Here is a 19447-nt window from a genome sequence, read left to right as displayed (position 1 = left end):
TTGTACTTTTTACACTTTGATATATGTCCAGGTCATATTGATTCCCGGCCGGTGCATGCGTGCAATGGAATACGACTGTTTCATGCATTAACATAAAATGCACGTGTCACAAGCTCCCACAGCTGGGCTATTTAGCTCAATTTTATCTTATGCTTACATACAGTGGCGGAACCAAGATTAATTTCGATCTCGTGCTAAACTATTATTAAAATTTCAGCAAAAAAATTAAAAATAAATATGCATATCTTAATTGGTTAAGTGGTGACATCTTTACTACCTTTTTTGAGGAATGAATGGATGACAGCTGAATTCTACGATTTTGCATATTGTAAGATAACTTCATCATCTATGTCTTTAAATATGACCTTCTCGATGTAAACCACCATGTTAAGTGGACTAATTTTTATATATATAATTATTTTTAAATTTTGTCCCCAGGCTAAAAAACTAAAAATAAATAAATTATACTTATATATTTTTTTTCCAGCCGGGGGTAGCCCCCGGTTGCTTACATGAGACCAATCTTTGGTCAGAAATATCAGAAATCAAACTTTGTTCTTTTGAAGAGAAGAAGACCATAACTCTTTCAAGAGGTATCAAGTATCAATTATATATAGTCTATATATTACAACACGAAGAATAAATTATAATGTATAAAAATGTAATTACACTAATATTTTAAAGACCAGTTTTCTATATCTATAATTTTTAACATTAATTCTACGACTAAACTTAAACTAAATATACGCCGCCCTCCTATCATGCATGTCAGTCTAATTACCAAATGGGAAGACTACAGAACAAATATCATTTTCTCGTTTGATCAGACAAAAACTAGCTAATACTATCAATTATTTATCACGCGTTTATGCATATGTAAAAATAAGTGGATGACCCTTTCGTGGATTATCAAAGGACGGCAGTCGGCGTCCACGCAAACTAAGAGCTGGAAAGAAATCTCCCTGAACTGCAGGCTGCACTAGCTACTTAAGTAAAGCAAGAGAGCTAGCTGCGTGTATAAATACTTGACTCATCACAACTCATTACTGGATATAGCTTCAAGCATTGCAATTTTATTTTTTTAAACATTCTTCTACTCAACTACACAGAATTTCATTTCAAGGGAAAGAATGGCAAGTTTACTCATCTTTGTAGGGCTTATTGCTCTTTCCTCCTCATTGGCCATGGCTGCTGACCATAGTCCTCTTCAAGATTTCTGCGTTGCCGAATCCAATAGCCAAGGTATCGTAATACTGAACCATTTCTATTCATTTCCACCTAGCTACCTCTTTATTCAGAATGTATAATTACTTAATTCTGATACAATATTTGGAAAGTGTAGTTGTTTTGAATGGTCTGGCATGTAAGAAAGCAAGCACGGTGGAAGCCACTGACTTCTCCTTCAGTGGACTTCACCTAGCAGGCAACACGAGCAATGCAGTTGGGTCAAGAGTAACTTTGGTTTCGGCTACTCAAATACCTGGACTCAACACACTTGGTATCTCTCTAGCCCGCATCGACTATGCACCATGGGGCATCAACCCCCCTCACGCCCATCCTCGTGCCACTGAAATCCTCACCGTCATGGAAGGCAGCCTTGAAGTTGGATTCGTCACCTCCAATCCCGACAATCGTTTGGTCTCAAAGATCCTCAACAAGGGTGATGTCTTTGTCTTCCCCATCGGTCTCATACATTACCAGAGAAACGTTGGAAATGGCAATGCAATGGCTATTGTGGGTCTTAGCAGCCAAAATCCAGGAGTCATTACCATTGCAAATGCAGTTTTCGGTTCTAAGCCGGATATATCTACTGATATACTTGCCAGGGCGTTCCAGCTCGACAGGAGCATCATCACCAGGACCCAGGCTATGTTTTAAAAGATTTTAATCAAAATTGAGCATTTGAGTTTATTTGAATTCTAGAATTGTTGTGAATTATTGTTTCCGGTTAAGCTGTGTGTAGTTTTCTTGCTTGTGACACTTGAACCTGCTCTGGAAGAGAGAGAGCAGATATTTACAGTTTCTATTAATTTCATTGCTTCATGATTTCTTTAAAAGTGTATTACTTTACAGCAGTGGTTTCGTAATTCACATTTTGAAGAACATTTTACCTATATCTTTTTGTCTCGATTAGTTCAACCCATAACATATCCATTTTTCCTTCTAATAATTTAGACATATAAAACGATACTCCTTTCGTGTCAAATATAAAAAATATTATTTTTTCGCAAGGGGTGCGTGTAACTATTAGTATTTTTCAAGTTTTTTTTTGACTAAAATGAAAGATTTTATATTTTTATATAAAACAAAAATATTTAAAAATAATATGTTCAAGTAAAGAAAATGACTCACTCTTTCTGAAATGATAACAAAAAATTAAAAGATGTAAAATTTTGTGTTAGGACACTCCGTAGCAAAATAAATATTGGATCCTTACTTTTTGACCTATAAAAATCAATTTTATGATAGTATCTTTAATAATATAAACACTTAACTAAAACTTACGACTTGATTTTCTGCGACCATTTTCAGTGATCGAGAGCGACTGCTCACAAGATTTAGCTACCGGTCGTTTATATTCGATCGTTGATAAGATGCTAGTTTCCTTGAATGTAATACTCCGTCCGTCTTCCTCAACTGTTTATATTGGACAATGGAGATTCGACATGCATTCTAAAACTCTCGTAAAATATAATTTGATAAAATAATTTAATTTTTTTCTCAACAAATATTCACTATCTAAATATTTGATACAAGAAAAAAAATTCAAAAAAAAATTATGCAACTATGTTTTATATGCGTCTTAAAATGCGTGTCGAGCAATGCAGAAAAATGTAAAGAAATGAGAGGGACCAATTATGACGGTCGGAAGTCAATCGGTAATAAGACTCATTTCGAACCGATGTATTATTTCCGAACCAGTTTTATGGGACTAACCTTATTGGTCGGTAAGCGGTCGGGAATGACCTCAAAACCGACCAAAACTTATCATTTCCGACTGATTCTGACGGTCGGAAATACGTGCTTTTCTTGCCGTGGATAGAGAGAGTATATGTTTACAAGCTGTTTGCGAATCATTTATGAACAATTTTTTTTTAGGAACCAAGTTCAAATAGATTTTATGATTGGATAAAAGCTCGAGCTTCAATTTGAGTTTATTTTCGTTTCTAACAAATAATATACGAGCAACGTAAAGTTAGAATCGACTCGGCTTATTTACGGGCTGTTCTTGTTCAGGTTTACTTATTCGTCTTTCAGTATCGTTTGAAATTTTTTATCATGTCATATATCAGCTTCTTGCTAGCATTATCCATCTTATTGTTAGAAAGAGATGATATTTGGAGTCTGTTAATCAACTTGTACTCTCTCTGTCCCATTTTAACTGCCTTTTTAGAGAGATGCACACAAACCAATTTTTACATTTATGGAGGTGTTTATTTGAATACTTTACCTAGCTACCCCTAGTAAAGTCAAACTAAACCACTATTTGTATTGCATAGAAAATATAAGGTGCATAAATGAGGGGTAGAATTGAAATTCACCTACCAAATAGTTCACGAAAACAAGAAAAAATCACTTATTTTGGGACAACAACCAAATTCTAAAAAGGCTGTTAAAATGGGACGGAGGGAGTAATTGTTTTCCCCATGTAAACCCATCTGTTGTGGCACAACTATGTTTCCAAATTATGATCTAATTCCAGAGTTTATCCTCTTTTAATTTCTTCTTATCGATCATGCATATCTGTGTGAGCACAATATCATTTTACACGTTAGTTCGACAAGTTATAGGGCTAGATAAAGAAAAGAACTGTAGGTAAGATTTCTTCCATTAATAATTAAATCAAGAAACCGAACAATAGTAATACATTATGAAAGAATTCAAGGATATAAAAAATTAACATCGTAGCTGTAATCTCTCAGTTTTACGACCACTCTCTTCAGTGCATGACATAATAATTAAAACTTATTAAAATAAAGCCTGGGTCCTGGTGATGATGCTCCTGTCCACCTGGAAAGCCCTGGCAAGTATATCACTTGATATAGCCGGCTTTGAACCGAACACTGCATTTGCGATAGTAATGACTCCTGGATTTTGGCTGCTCAGTCCAGCAATAGCCATTGCATTACCGTTTCCTACATTTTTCTGGTAATGTACGAGGCCGATAGGGAAGACAAAGACATCACCCTTGTTCAGGATCTTTGAGATCAAACGATTGTCAGGATTGGAAGTGACGAATCCAACTTCAAGGCTGCCTTCAATGACGGTGAGGACTTCAGTGGCACGAGGATGGGCGTGAGGTGGGTTGATGCCCCATGGTGCATAGTCGATGCGGGCAAGAGAGATTCCAAGTGTGTTGAGTCCGGGAATTTGAGTGGCCGAAACCAGAGTTACCCTTGACGCAACAGCATTGCTGGTGTTGCCTGCTATGTGAAGTCCGCTGAAGGAGAAGTCAGTGGCTTCCACCGTGCTTGCTTTCTTACATGCCAGACCATTCAAAACAACTACACTTTCCAAATATTGTATTAAAATTAAGTAATTATTCATTCTGAATAGTGAATACAGAGCTAGCTAGGTGGAAATAAATAGAAATGGTTTAGTATTACGATACCTTGGCTATTGGATTCAGCAACGCAGAAATCTTGAAGAGGACTATGGTCAGCAGCCATAGCCAATGAGGAGGAAAGAGCAATAAGCCCTACAAAGATGAGTAAACTTGCCATTCTTTCCCTGGAAATTAAATCCTGTGTAGTTTTTGAATTAGAAGAATGTTTAAGAAAATAAATGTGGAATGCTTGAAGCTATATATTCAGTAATGAGTTGTGAGTGAAGTATTTATACACACCAAGTGCAGGCTGCAGTGCAGGGTGATTTGCTTCCAGCTCTTAGTTTGCGTGGACGCCGACTGCCGTCCTTTAATTATCTATCTCCCGAAAGGGTCATCCACTTTTCTTTCACATATAGTACTACTCATCATCCTAATTAGAGTAAATTGAGTTTGTTTCAAGTCGGGTTTTGCCGGCTAATTCAACCAAAAGCACTGCAAATTTTCAAGGCAAATGGGTCAGCAAGAGTGACACGTGCGTTTTATCCTGTTAATTTCATATATATATATATATTTACAAACATACATGCATTTGTATTACTACATGAAACAGTCGTATTCCGCTGCATGTGTATATCCTGCCGAGACTGGGAATTTTAATGATCTGGACATATCAAAGTGTGTAAAAAGTACAAAATTAAATTTACGAGAAGGCGAGCTATCACAATCTCGGTGAATTGGCCATGCATGGTGGGAGGACGGATTTTACAAAACTACTTAAAAAATTTGTCTGCTTACTCTAGCTAGCTATATATTCCATTTGGAGCTTTCCTTTGACAACGACCGTAATTTATTGTTTTAATTTCAGAAGTTTGTTTGCCGTTTGATACCATCTTGTCTGTCTCCGCGTATGAGCACACAGGTGGTTGCGAAAATAAAAAAAAAAAAATAATATGGGAAAAGAAAGAATCTACTTGATTCATATTGGCCACAGAAACTATATGTTTAGAAAGAACCCGGTAGAGTATATTCAAGAGTGTCATGTACATCGTAAACAATTCAATTTCAATTAAATAAAAAATGGATGGATGATATTAAATTTATAAGAGAACGCGCGGCTAGAAATCTTTTGAAATAATATTTAATATCGTATTATTTGAAAATTATAATTTAAAATTTCGTATAGCTAGTCGTTTTAAAATATTTTAACCTTCGAACACAGCCAACCTCTGGCTCACTGGTAGTCAACTATATACGTACAAACTTTGCACCCAAATTAATTAACTAACAGATTCAGTACCGAAGTCTTTGTTTCTATTACAATCTATCTCATCGTATCATATCATATGTTGTGCGAGAGTTTAAAATAACTGTCAATACAATACATGAGCGTAGTTCCGTGATACTCCTTTGTTCGGTAACTTAAGGATTATTTACTAATATTTAACTTTCTGATACATATATTAAAATTTAATTATAACTCACATATATAGATAATAAAAATATATATTATTTGTAGTACCGATTTAAAATAAAGAAAATATAAATTAAATTTCTAAAGACAATATAATTTAATAAAATTTTAATTCAATATTATATAATTCTTCATACAAACAAATTATGAATATCAAATAATACTAAATCATTAATAAAATGATATTAGATATCAAATTATAAATAATAAATTTTAAATTAAAGTAAACTTCAGAGTTGTGGCCAAAATTTACACTGATTTTCAAAAAATTGGTTAGAGTTTCAAATTCTCAGAAAGGTGGCCAGACTTTGACTCCGATTTTTAAAAATGTGGCTCCAGCCACACTTTTAGAAAGCGGAGCCAAAGTCTGGCCACCTTTCTAAGAATTTGGAACTCAATTTTACCCTCTATCCATTACTCCTATTAGTAACATTTAACAGGAGCCACACTTTTAAAAAGCGGATTCAAAATTTGGGCATCATTATGAGAATTTGAAAATTTGACTAATTTTTTAAAAATCGATATAAATTTTGACTACAAATTTTAAGGGGCCGTTTGAGCAAGTTTAAAAGAAGTGACTTTTTGCTTAAAGTAGAGTAGTGGAGCAGAAGTGAGAAGTAAATAAGTGAATAAAGTGTTTGGAAAAGAAGCAGAAGCTGTGAGAGAGAAGTTAGGATTCTCAGCTTCTTAAAAGTGCTTCTACTTCTTTACATAAACGGGTTAAGAAAAGCAGAAGCCAGAAGCAGAAGCTGCTTCTGTTAAACAAACAGGCCCTAAGTTTACTCCACTCCAACTCCTCTCACGAGTTTAAGCTGGTATATTATAAGAGGTAAACAACAACGGATTTCATGGTGCGCTTCGTACAGTTAAACTAGCTAATAATTATTAGGGTTGATGGGCAAAAAATCACTCAACTCATGATCAAGTTGCAGTTGAATCACTAAATTCAAAAAATTTGAAAACAGATCATCGAAGTAGATTTAACTTAAAGTTAACTCAATGAACTAATTAAATATCGTTTAACATTTTGTTGCAAGTACGGTAATTATACATAAACACCGGGTGTTGAGCAAGATATACGTTGACGAATTGAAAGACAGAATGTAAATCACGAAACCAGAACTTTAACACTTTTCAAAGAATTAATGAAGCGAAAAAGTTGACGGAAATAGTACTCCAGCAATCCACATCTGTCTCTGAAACTTCTAATTACTACTAACTGGAAACAATCACTCTCACAACAATTGTAGAATTCGAATAAACTCAAAAGCACTTCAATTTTGATTGAAAATATCTTTTAAAATGTAGCCTGGGTCCTGCTGATGATGCTCCTGTCCACCTGGAAAGCTCTGGCAAGTATATCAGTTGATATGTCTGGCTTAGAACCGAAAACTGCATTAGCGATGGTAATGACTCCTGGATTTTGGCTGCTAAGACCCACAATCGCCATTGCATTACCATTTCCTACATTTTTCTGGTAATGAATGAGGCCGATAGGGAAGACAAAGACATCAACCTTGTTGAGGATCTTTGAGATCAAACGATTGTCGGGATTGGAGGTGACGAATCCAACCTCAAGGCTGCCTTCAACCACGGTGAGGATTTCAGTGGCACGAGGATGGGCGTGAGGTGGGTTGATGCCCCATGGTGCATAGTCGATGCGGGCAAGAGAGATTCCAAGTGTGTTGAGTCCGGGAATTTGAGTGGCCGAAACCAGAGTTACCCTTGACGCAACAGCATTGCTGGTGTTGCCTGCTATGTGAAGTCCGCTGAAGGAGAAGTCAGTGGCTTCCACCGTGCTTGCTTTCTTACATGCCAGACCATTCAAAACAACTGCAGTTTCCAATTATAATATGAAAATTGAGTAAGTATATGTTCTGTATACAGAGCTAGCAAGGTGGAAATAAATAGAAATGATTTAGTATTACGATACCTTGGCTATTGGAGGCAGCAACGCAGAAATCTTGAAGAGGACTATGGTCCGCAGCCATGGCCAATGAGGAGGAAAGAGCTATAAGCCCTACGAAGATGAGTAAACTTGCCATTATTTCCCTTTTACACTCTAGAAATGGTTTCGAATATAGACTGAGATGAGGAGAAATCTGTTATGCTTATATATATGGAGTTGCGAGTGTTGAGTCCTTATATAATGCTGGACTTAGTAAGTCTGGGGGGTTTTTCCAGCAAGAATTCTGCGTGCATGCATGCCGACTGCCGTCCCTGCACTCATAATCTCGTGAAAGAGTCGTCATTAAGTTTCTTTACGTATTTTTTTTTTATATATAAACGCGTGAGGAATTGCCAAGATAAAAATATACTCACAATTAGATATATATTAGCGGGTTCAGGTCTTATTAAACACTAACAAGAAATTTCAACGATATTTACATGAAGAGACGCAAGAATCCCCTCGACCAGGGCTTTGAAAAGCCATGCATTTTTTTCTTTTCGAAGTCCGTCTGAGATTCGACTTTGATCAAGTCTAAACTTTCTAAATATATTTTGGCCACGGCTGACGGACTTTTTTAAGTTGGGATGGACTTTCTCCCAACTCAATTATTTTTATAAAATCTTTTGACGTGAAATAAATTATTAAGATATTTATTTATCTAGCATAAATTTATGCTTTATACAGTCGTTTCTTATTCTTTTGGTAGTATAATTGAATATTGTTCATTAATTTGTTTGTGCATGTATTTTGGTAATTTTTATATAAGATAAAATTAAATAATAATATTAGTTCTGTATTACAATCGTATCAGACAGAAAAATAAGTTTCAAGATTTGGATTGTGCATAGCTAAATGATTCGAGTAGTGTAGCCTTAACGAAGTTTAAATACTGATGAGAGTACTATATTATAGTTTGCATCGGAGCTATATACCATAAAACATTTGTAAACAAATTATTCAATTTTAATACTTTGTTGTTTTATATATTTATGATGCGTCTTATATTTTGCGTGAATTTTTTTTTCTTTAATATTATGTGTGTACATATATGCACATTCACTTTATTGGGTTTGTGTTATATATTTGATGACGGTTATTGTGTACGCGAGGTATTATTTTTTAATGGTGTCGCTGATAATTATATTTTTGAAAGAATTAGGCTAGATTTTAATGCATCGATAATGAATTAATTTTTGAATTTTAATGTATCATACGTGATTATGATTTCATGCAAAATCTAGAACATTCAGACTAAAATATGTAAAATAAACTTGTTTTTCTAGGATGTAAGCGCTATCTTTCACAATCATGTGAATTGTGTTTTAATTTCAAGAAAAATAAGATATGGTGAACAATATTATAAAACTCATCATCTCATAAATTCTAAAAATTCATCAATGTTTGTAGTATCAGATTTTAATGAGTCTTAAATAATTTTAATTAAAAATTTATAAATTTTTAAGTAATTTAAATCATGATTGATTATTATCAGATTTGTTAGGATAATTTCAAATCCTATTTGAATATAAAGATCCTAATATATCTTTTAAAATTCAAATTGAATATATTTGTATTTCGAAAATGAAAAAAAATCTTGAAATCCTAATTTAATATATCCCTTAAATATCATTCACGATGATTTTGTATAATTTTTCTTGACTTTAATAGTGTTAATCATTAATAAATTTTTATAATATTTTTCATATTCACTTTATTTTATTAAAAAACCAAAATATTCCATTTGCTTATTTTAATTAGACTTTTCGAGCAAAAATCTAATTTTTTTTTACCTATTTAGATTATATATTGTGCCCAGAAAAAGCAATCACACATTTGTTTTTATAGTTTATGACTGTTTATAAGTATTGTGGTTTTCATGTTTTTAAATTTGTTTCCCTTTTTTTGTCGTACATTTTGATTCTTTTTGGATATAAGTTTTATCATCGGAATTTTATAGGACATATCTTGCATTCTTTCTGATTATCTAATTATAGTTTTTTTCATGAAATTATCTTTCTCCTAGATTACAATCTTGTTCGAGGTGATACATCTCATTAAAAGATAAGATTTAATGCTGATCGTTGCACATATAAAATGGAGAATAATGCAACAGAATCAAAATGAATACTATTCATTCCGATAATAATTTGGGTATGTTAGCAATTTTCTAAAAGAAAGGCGATCCGGCCGAGACATTTCCACTCCTTAATTTGTCAAAATTTTTGTACAAATCCTTGTACACATGTACTTCTATATTTGTTAACATTTGATATGATAGTTTTACGCCATTTGGTTAATTGGTTATTAGTGTAGCCTACAAAGAGAGTATCAACCTGCATAAAATTTTAATAAAATCAAATCATACACACTGGATAATGAAAAGGTCAAATGCGATATCAACAAGATGCATCTTTTGTACTTATAATCCGTCCTCCCACTCTTTTTTATTAACCGCTCATCATCAAAGCGAGCATCACAACCGTGTTTCTACAGTGTACCCAACGGCATATACACATATATATCTTTAATAAAGTCGCACACATATATAGCGTGCCGAAAATGATAGTAGCTATACAAAATATAAAATAAACAAATATACAATACTATTTTACTGTTTTTATAGTAAAGATTTTCCTAGCTACTCTGTCTTATCGTTAATTTTATTTTCGAGTTGGTAGAGCGCACCCAACTACGCATGCAAGGGAAGACGAGACTGTTTCTTCGAATCCAAACTAATAAATGGACGGCAGCATGCAAAGTTGTAGCAGCCGGATGTACTATAATTCTCTATATAAGAGAAGAGCTGCACTGCAAATGTACTTCACTCATAATCATATCCAATCTTTTACAAGCTTTTAAGAAATAAATTTGAGAGAGAATGGCAAAATTGATGGTTTTGGTAGGGGTTTTTGCTCTTTCCTTCTGCGTTGCCATGGCGGCTGACCAGAGTGCACTTCAAGATTTCTGTGTTGCTGAATCAAACAGCCAAGGTATGTATGAGTGTTTATTTTATCAACTTAGACTTGCATGCCTTACAGATTAATATATGTCGTAATATTTCTCGAGATGAGTAGTCGAATCCGGCGGGTGTCCCGGGACAACAGAGGATAAACCCATCACTTAGGCTATACAATCGTGCTCATGTATATATCTTGACATGCATGTCTAAAACTGATAGGCGCATTTGCCTTGGCATTTTGCAGTGCTTTTAAATGGTCTAGCATGTAAGAAAGCAAGCTCGGTTGAAGCCAGTGACTTCTCCTTCAGTGGACTTCACATAGCAGGCAACACGAGCAATGCAGTTGGGTCAAGGGTAACTCTGGTTTCCGCTACTCAAATACCTGGACTCAACACACTTGGTATCTCTTTGGCCCGCATCGACTATGCACCATGGGGGATCAACCCACCTCACGCCCATCCTCGTGCCACTGAAATCCTCACCGTCATTGAAGGCAGCCTTGAAGTTGGATTCGTCACCTCCAATCCCGACAATCGTTTGATCTCAAAAATCCTCAACAAGGGTGATGTTTTTGTCTTCCCCATCGGTCTCATACACTACCAGAAAAATGTAGGAAATGGTAATGCAATGGCGATTGCGGGTCTTAGCAGCCAAAATCCAGGAGTCATTACCATCGCTAATGCAGTGTTCGGTTCTAAGCCGGACATATCAACCGACATACTTGTCAGGGCTTTCCAGGTGGACAAGAACATCATCTCTGAGATGCAATCCAAATTTTAGATGATTTTAGATATTCCCATATCTTTCTAATTTTATGTAATTCTTTACGTTTTTGTAATTCTTTACGTTTTGTTTGCATGCTCAATTCAGACAATTTGTCTGATTGAGATGTCCATCACTTGGTTAATTTTGTTTATTAAGTAATTTTTGTAGTTGGAAAAAACTTGCAGTTTGAATTTATATATTAAAACTTAAATATAAACCTCTGCATATTTACATGGTACTAAAAACTCAATCTCCTGTTAAAAATCTAAACATATAGAAAATTCAGTTCGGCTCACTATGAAATGGAAAACTTGGAAGATTAAAGCATCTCCTGACCAGCCATAACTGCTCCTCTTTTCTGAATCCTACCTTTTAAGTGCCTAATCTTTGCATCAACTCTTGCACTGAACCCGATTTTGGCTTCATGTCTTCCTTTTCTCTTTTCTCTTCTCCACATATGTCGATCAGTAACATCTTTCCTGTAGTACTTAATTTCCTGGATGATGTGATGATCCATCGGACTAAAAGACCTCTGAAATGAGATGTGCATGAAGTACGGAAGATTACAAGCTATCACGACTAGAAGAATGGTGATCCAGAATAGCGGAGAGGGTGCAAGAGTTTCCAGGAAGATCTGATATGACCCTGTTGAAGTTTCAGGAACAGCTGCCCCGTAAATTATAAGAAAAAGAAACCAAACCACTATGCTTCCCCAGATAAAAATATGCTGGATCCTGGTGAAGTGGCTGAGTGATAAAGCTATCTGGGTATTGACTGCACAGACAATGCAAGTGAACATAGTGGCGCCCATGATGCTCATATCAGGAGTTTGTCCTTCAACGCGATAGGCTTCAGTATACAGAGTCAGTATGTTGAAAAAGAAGATGATGAATGAAGTATAAACTCCATTGCATATCCATCCGATTATTCTGTACCATCCAAAGAATAAGTTTTTCGGGCCTTGTTGATACAATGCTGGAAACTCTAGGCAGACTTCAGCGGAGACATCTTGTTCCAGGACTCCGAGTGTCATGACAGGTAAAGATGTAGCTGCAACATTATAAAGAATCATATACCAGTCATCATAAACTGCATTACCAGAAAAAGCAGTGCAAATTTCGTAGTAAAAGAGTGTGAGGCCGAATGCTATATTCTTATAGAAGAAGTAACAAATCATCTGAGCAATTCTCTTGTAAAACCAGTGACCATGGACCACCAGAAGTCTCTCCAGATATCTAAACTGCGCGATAGCAAAATCACTTGACATCACAGCTTGCATTCCTTCGACTCCACTGATCCCGATGCCTATATCAGCCTCTTGGATCATTCCAACATCATTTGCACCATCCCCTATGGCTAAGGTTGTTTTTCCTGTCCCTTCTTTTACCAATCTAACGACGAGGGCCTTTTGTTTGGGAGACACCCGGCAACATATGACTGATGCACAGCTCACTGCTAGATGCAAAAATTGATGTTTCAGTTCATCGTCTAAAGCAAAATTCAAAGCTTTCCCATCTATTATCAAAGCATACGCAGCATGAGGGTCTTCTTCTTGTTTCATCTTTTGAGTTCCACTCATAATTTGCTTCGAAATGTCAGATTTTATATCCTGCTCTGCATCATGTTCTTGCTCGTCTTTAATAGATATGCAAATCTGTTGCATTTCTTCACGCAACAGACTGCATGAAAAGCCTATGTTGATTGCAGTTTCCATTTTATCACCCGTCAACACCCATATCTTTAGACCAGCTTGCGCGAGACTGTCAATACATTGAGGAACTCCTTGCTGCAGTTTATCCTCCACGGCACTAGCACCAACAAGATTCAGCTCTTTCTCAATTTTGTCGGATAAGTCCTCAAGCATTTCATCCTTGTTACTTGAATCAGAATTCTTTGCATTCTGAAACTCGTTATTCCACTCATTATAATCAGCCTCTTCTAGCTTTTTATATGCAAAAACGAGGGTACGTAGCCCAGCTTCACCATAGTCACTTAGATGTTTTTTTGTAGCTTTCTCAAATGTTCTTCCATCCTCTGACAATCTATCAAAAATTATTGCATCTGCCCCTTTGCAGAAGAGAAAAATTTCTCCCTTCTCATCACGAACAATAGCAGACATTCGCTTTCTTTTGCTGGTAAAATCCAAAATATTGAGAATCTTGAACTCCCTTTCCACTGGTTCTTCAGAAGAAGGATCCGCCTCACGAACAAATATGCTTCCTTGAGTCCTTTTACAAAATTCAAACCCAAATTCTTTTGCTGCAACAAGAAATGCTCCTTCATCGGGGGACTCTGCTTCATAGTCGTATCCGTCTCCTTCCTCATTTTCTTCTGGAATTGCAGTGTGGCACACTGCAAGTATCCGAAAAAATATATAATGAATTTCTGGTTTAGGTAACTTCCACCAACATGCACCAGTGAGACGCTTATCCTCAAAACTAAAACCTTTGATCTGACGTCCATGGTCCTGATTATTAGATGTCCCTTCTGTCTCCGCGTTACCTTCTTCTTCAAAGCCACTAACTGCGCTTGAGAAGTCATGATCCTCAGCATCAAAATCCATAGACATCTTCTTCACAGCAGCTAATTCTACTTCACTGGGGCGTTGTCCATATGAAATCCCCGCAATAGAACATTTCAGAAAGTCCATTTGATTACATGTCAGAGTACCTGTTTTGTCAGACAAAATTGTGTCAACCTGCCCTAGTTCTTCATTCAAATTCGATGTCCTTGCCAGAGCTGGTGTGTCAGTGTCTTCATGGTACATGTGCATATCCCTATTAATGAAACTTGCTTGCAAGACTTTCACAATTTCAATCGAAACATAGAGTGAAATAGGTATTAGATATCCATAAAGGATCAGAGCAGTGATCAGATGATATAAACCTGACAAGTAGGGCTTTTGTGGATTATACAAGTTCTTATCATCCGGAGCATGCAAGTACCACCAATCTGGCATGTCAAACTTTGTCAAATAGGCAAAACCGACTGAGCTCATGATCGAGATAATTACTAGGAGGCTGAATAGAATGTAGATAATTTGGTCCATCTGTTTCTCCACCCTGCTTCTCTTGGAAGGGGATTTTGTCGAGTTCTGCATAACCTTCGTATCATGACCAGTGAAAATCACAACTCCATACACATACGACGTGTTCCTTAGCTTAGAATCACGAAGGAGAATCTGAATCGGGTCAAGACTGTATGTTTTCTTGTTGTATTCAAGCTCACCCTCAAAAGTGTAAAGACTGGGATTTGGGGCTTCACATTTTATGGTTGCCTTGAACTCTCGGAAAGAATTATCCTCGTCCAAATCCATGGTTATTTCCAAAGCTCTTTTAACCTTCAAGTTTGTCTCACCGTCCAAATTCATTGTTTCCACATAACATATTCCATCATCATAGTTAGATGACAGCAGAAGTAAATCTGCAGGAAAAAATTTATCCTTCTCGACTTTCACAATATCACCAACCATAATCTTTTTCCAGGGTCTAGACTCGAATATACCATGCCCAGTATAAACTTGTGCTGGTCGCATATTAACCTTCCAATCCTGTAAAAACCTCTGCCAGTCTTCTATGAGTTCTTTCACCATACTAAGGCCAACGACGAATGCTAATGGTGCAATGGCGCTGAAAGGATCATAAGGCCCGTATGGTGTAACTGAGAGAATTGCAGCAATCAGAAAGTAAACATTTGCAACGCGGTTGAATTGCTCAAAGAGTGCAATTGGAATGAATGTGACAATGTTGTATTTTGTCGTAGATGTGCTATTAGAGTTGTAACTGAGCTGATGAGGCTCGTTGCAGTACACTAGTCTTGAGTACACAGAGCCTTGTAGTTCTTCAGCCTCAGCTGCTTTATTCGGAGTACTGGTGCATGAAAAAGTGTATAGACTGCTCCTCAGCTTCGACCTGATCTTTCCTTTCGCCATCAGGAATCAACACACTACAGCATTCAACAGGACCAATCTCTTAAACACATTCATCATGGAAAATCCTGCAATAGGAAATGGAACAAACATAAAAAACGAGATTCTGGAGAGGGAAGAACTAGCTAGAGATCTAATTTCAGATGACCCCTAGTAGCCCCTCTCCGCAACTCTCTGATCCAACACTTCAGTGGTAAATATGTAACCGAAAAAAGACTTTGGCTGGAAAAAACATCGATACATCAAGAAGATAAGCAGTGAAAGAATACGAAAAATATCTTGAAACAAGAAGAAGAAGAATGGAGTGTAATTAACAGCAAATGATAGAACTGTGAATGGACAAAGTAGGTAAGTACAGAGAAAGTTTAGATAGAGGAGTGGAAGAAGGATCAAAGTAACAGAAGAAAAATGAGAATTGAGAACTTTTCTCCGTCCAAACAACACCTTTGACAGTGTTTCACGGGACATGTTTTAGATATATCACTAAAATTAAGCTGCAACACAAGTTGGTCTGCATGATTTATATTATTGTATGTCAATAGATCTAAATCTAATTTCATAAAATATTGAAACTTCACATATGCACAGCTCCACTTATATTCACACAAAAATAATCATTTAATCAAATGACTTTATATATCAAATGAGCTTCATATATATAAAGTCATTTCTCACATTTGCATCTACAAACTTTACAAATGAAAAGTTTTAAGCTGTACAGACATTTATCCATTTCTATACTGAAGGTGGTAAACTGATAAAAATGAAAAGAAAAAGTTCTACATTTCCAGATAAACAGTCATATAAAATAAACCAGTACTCTAGAATACATTGCATCTTATCTATCGACGATCAAAATATTACAGGATACCAAAACCGTAGAATCATGACAGTTGTGTACTCTCTTCGAAGGAAAATTGTATGTTAGAGTCGTCGAAGGCATACTCTGTTCCATCCAAACATAGGTATGGCCGTATGGGTTTTTTTTCTTGCAAGTGTTTGTCCCTGTGTTGCTCCTCATCACAGACACTGAAAAGCAAATCTTGACAGGCAAAAAAAAGAATGTCTCTCTGTGACTGAAAAAATTCATGTTTGAACTTCAATATATTGATTGTGCAAACATAATTAATATATCTATATCGCATACCTTTAATGATCTTATAATTCTGAAATTCAAAATATTTATAAGTGGACAAGTGAAGTGTATCTGTGGATTGGGGTAAAATAATACATCTGCGCCATGGGACATGGAGATATCTTATAGTCATCAAGAGAACAATAAAGTGTGTTGCAACAACAAAAATTGAGCAGATGCCTGTGTAAATACTTAAAATTGTATTCATTCTATAAAATCTTGAGAAGTACAGAGTAATAGTGCTTCCCTCGCATTCTTTTCATTTGTAGATGATATGAACTTCAAGTGACTGATTCGAAAGTCCTGGTTCCTGCAGGAATTTCAGATTTGATACAAAAATTATGATGACGATGATGATACAAGCAAAATGATGTTAATGATTAATGAACATAATAAACTGAGACACTACAACCCTTACAAATAAAAAGGGTCAACATCTTTCACAAATTTGCATCATATGTACACACAACACTTTCTCACCTTCATTAAGAAGGTTCAACAGCTGATCATCAGAAAATTTAACCTTTTTCGTATTAGTCGCTGCTGATGCTGTCTTTTCTCCTTAAAAGGAAAACCCCAATATTGTAAAGTTCAATCCTGAAGTGGACATTATCTATCTACAACGGTAAGGTGAGATAATTTAACAGTGGCTGACATTAACTCACATACAGAAGTGCAGTCTTTGATGTCAAAATAGTTGTCTACATGCTGTAGCAAGAAGCAAAAGTTTAGGCTACCTCTTCATTCATATAACTAACTAAAAGTTCTGTAAAATGGTAAGACCCTTCCAAGAATTCATTTGGCGTAAACATCCACCAGGAACCAGAAATTTGGAGAGATAATTTAACATTGGTACTTGTCCCTAAATCAACTATAAATTGCAGACCTAAGTGTCTTAATAGTTGTCCGCATGACTAATAATGTACTCCTGAAAGTATATGTCATTTATATAATTACTTAAAAGTTCATACAATTGTCAGAACCTTTCCAGGAATTCAGAGTCACCTTGTCTTACGCAACCACCTGGAAGAAGAAATTTGAACTTTGTAGCATTCTCTAATAGATAAGCCGGAACATGTACAGCTGATGTTGAGCGAGGAATTGATCCCATCCTTTTAAACAGTTCTCGAAAGCTATACTCCTCTGGAAGCATATCATAAAGATCATCTCCTTGACAGATAATTTTTTGAATTCGGGAGGCATCAAGAAAATCAGTTCTTTTCACCCGATCCGCGTGACTATAAGCAGTCATCTTAAAGATAAACTCCTGTATAGTCCTAAAGCAGAAACTACAATGCCATCCAGCATCAGAAAGAACATAGTCGGACTGTCTTGAGTGCTTGTAAACTGTCCATGGCCTGTATATGTGCACCGCTGGTTTCCAGTTTCCTGATTCTAGTGGGAACTCAAACGAGTACATATAGTTTTTTAATTCCAGATGTATCACATCAGGAATTCCATCACACCACTGCAGCACTTTCAGTGCATTGCGACTTGGAATCTCATCAGTGTCTGACATAATTAGGAGATCGTTAGGAGAAATACCAGACTTCTTAATCAAACTGTTCATAGCTCTACGCTGTGCTGCCTCTCTATCAAATGGATGCATCTTTGATCCATCAGATGCAATACTCCCTGGAAACACACCATGTGTGATCTTTCCCTCAGCAAAAGCAAACCTATCACGATTTTCAGTGAAGAAAAGAGGCTTTGGCTTAGCAGTAAAGGTTGTATTTGCCTCAAGAATCACAAACTTCGTAACCTGTGACTGCAGCTCACCCAACCTCAATTCAAGAAGATCAATTTCATTGCTAAATATGATAGCATCATAAACACGACGAGGCTCCAAACGTGCTGTCCAGCCATGTAGCTTACACAGTGTCTCCATTGAAACATTTTCCGCATAGTAATGTGGCAAGTACTCAAACGACTCAGGCGGTTTATCCCAAATAGGACGAAGAAAATACACAACCTTCTCGTAATGGGGGATGATCACAAACACACACAGCACAGCAAGAACAATGAGAACAACCAAAGCTCTTATCGAAAGTCCTGGTCTACTGTATCTAAGAGGCCTCCGCGCCATCATCCCCTACGTGGTCTCACGCCTATGTGTTCATGAAAACCATTACAGCACACATTAATCATCCAAACCAATTTCTTAAATTCCACTTGTTTCACAACAGAATAAGTTATTACATACTTCAACTGCACTGACAAGCATCAAGAAACTCAATTTTTCACAAGCACAAAGACAGAACATCAAAAAACATGACAGAACAGATCATGCTCACAATTATTATTAACATAAGTATCAAGAATCATCAAGAAACAGACAAACTAACTATACGATGAAAAGTAAGGCAATTGATCAAAATAAAAAAATAAAAAATTCAGGAAATAAAAAACATGAACTGAAACAAACATAACATAACATTGTACCTAAGAAGCGAAGCTGACAAGATTATGGCGCTGCGAAGAAGTCGGAGACTATGGCAAGAGGGTTTTTTTTACTCGGATATAAAAATTATAATTTCCCTTTTGTATTTGAAATTTGTATATTTTGGTATTATAAGTAACTGTTGCCCCATTTGATTTGCACTGCCTTGTACAGATTTCCTTGCTTTTTTTGGATATTACCATAAATTTACAGAGTTCCAGTTCACAATGAACTGTGTGATGCATACTA

General features: G+C 36.0%; 5 protein-coding genes and 1 pseudogene across 6 annotated transcripts; 2 read left to right on the top strand and 4 right to left on the bottom strand.

The window, feature by feature from the left end:
• The first annotated feature begins 1046 nt into the window (after positions 1–1046).
• Positions 1047–2057, top strand: LOC108223645 (putative germin-like protein 2-1). Its single transcript, XM_017397999.2, has 2 exons — positions 1047–1242; positions 1343–2057. Exons 1-2 carry the CDS (start codon positions 1131–1133, stop codon positions 1876–1878), a joined length of 648 nt encoding a protein of 215 aa, XP_017253488.1. The 5' UTR covers positions 1047–1130; the 3' UTR covers positions 1879–2057.
• A 1739-nt stretch (positions 2058–3796) lies between these two features.
• LOC108223637 (putative germin-like protein 2-1) lies at positions 3797–4792 on the bottom strand. Its single transcript, XM_017397988.2, has 2 exons — positions 4613–4792; positions 3797–4505 (listed from the first exon to the last, which is right to left on the bottom strand). The coding sequence occupies exons 1-2, from the start codon at positions 4722–4724 to the stop codon at positions 3970–3972; spliced, it is 648 nt and encodes a 215-aa protein (XP_017253477.1). The 5' UTR covers positions 4725–4792; the 3' UTR covers positions 3797–3969.
• A 2251-nt stretch (positions 4793–7043) lies between these two features.
• LOC108223628 (putative germin-like protein 2-1) lies at positions 7044–8145 on the bottom strand (annotated as a pseudogene).
• A 2617-nt stretch (positions 8146–10762) lies between these two features.
• On the top strand, positions 10763–11895 carry LOC108198463 (putative germin-like protein 2-1). Its single transcript, XM_017366220.2, has 2 exons — positions 10763–10961; positions 11175–11895. Exons 1-2 carry the CDS (start codon positions 10850–10852, stop codon positions 11708–11710), a joined length of 648 nt encoding a protein of 215 aa, XP_017221709.1. The 5' UTR covers positions 10763–10849; the 3' UTR covers positions 11711–11895.
• Positions 11886–16723, bottom strand: LOC108199252 (probable phospholipid-transporting ATPase 4). The gene has a single exon (XM_064085783.1). The coding sequence runs from the start codon at positions 15624–15626 to the stop codon at positions 12015–12017; it is 3612 nt and encodes a 1203-aa protein (XP_063941853.1). The 5' UTR covers positions 15627–16723; the 3' UTR covers positions 11886–12014.
• A 144-nt stretch (positions 16724–16867) lies between these two features.
• Positions 16868–19429, bottom strand: LOC108199261 (uncharacterized). 2 transcript variants are annotated; one of them, XR_010288098.1, is made up of 3 exons: positions 19201–19429; positions 17239–18866; positions 16868–17068 (listed from the first exon to the last, which is right to left on the bottom strand). XR_010288098.1 is itself a non-coding variant. In XM_017366997.2 (3 exons), exons 2-3 carry the CDS (start codon positions 18845–18847, stop codon positions 17040–17042), a joined length of 1113 nt encoding a protein of 370 aa, XP_017222486.1. In that variant the 5' UTR covers positions 18848–18866; positions 19201–19429; the 3' UTR covers positions 16868–17039. The 2 variants fall into 2 exon arrangements, 1 of the variants encoding a protein (XP_017222486.1); XM_017366997.2 differs by having other exon boundaries at positions 17764–18866.
• Positions 19430–19447: the final 18 nt, after the last annotated feature.

This window comes from Daucus carota, chromosome 1 (genome assembly GCF_001625215.2).
Source record: "Daucus carota subsp. sativus chromosome 1, DH1 v3.0, whole genome shotgun sequence".
NCBI lineage: Eukaryota > Viridiplantae > Streptophyta > Magnoliopsida > Apiales > Apiaceae > Daucus > Daucus carota.
The sequence above is the reverse complement of the archived record's forward strand: the minus strand, read 5'-3'. Positions and strand labels throughout refer to the sequence as shown.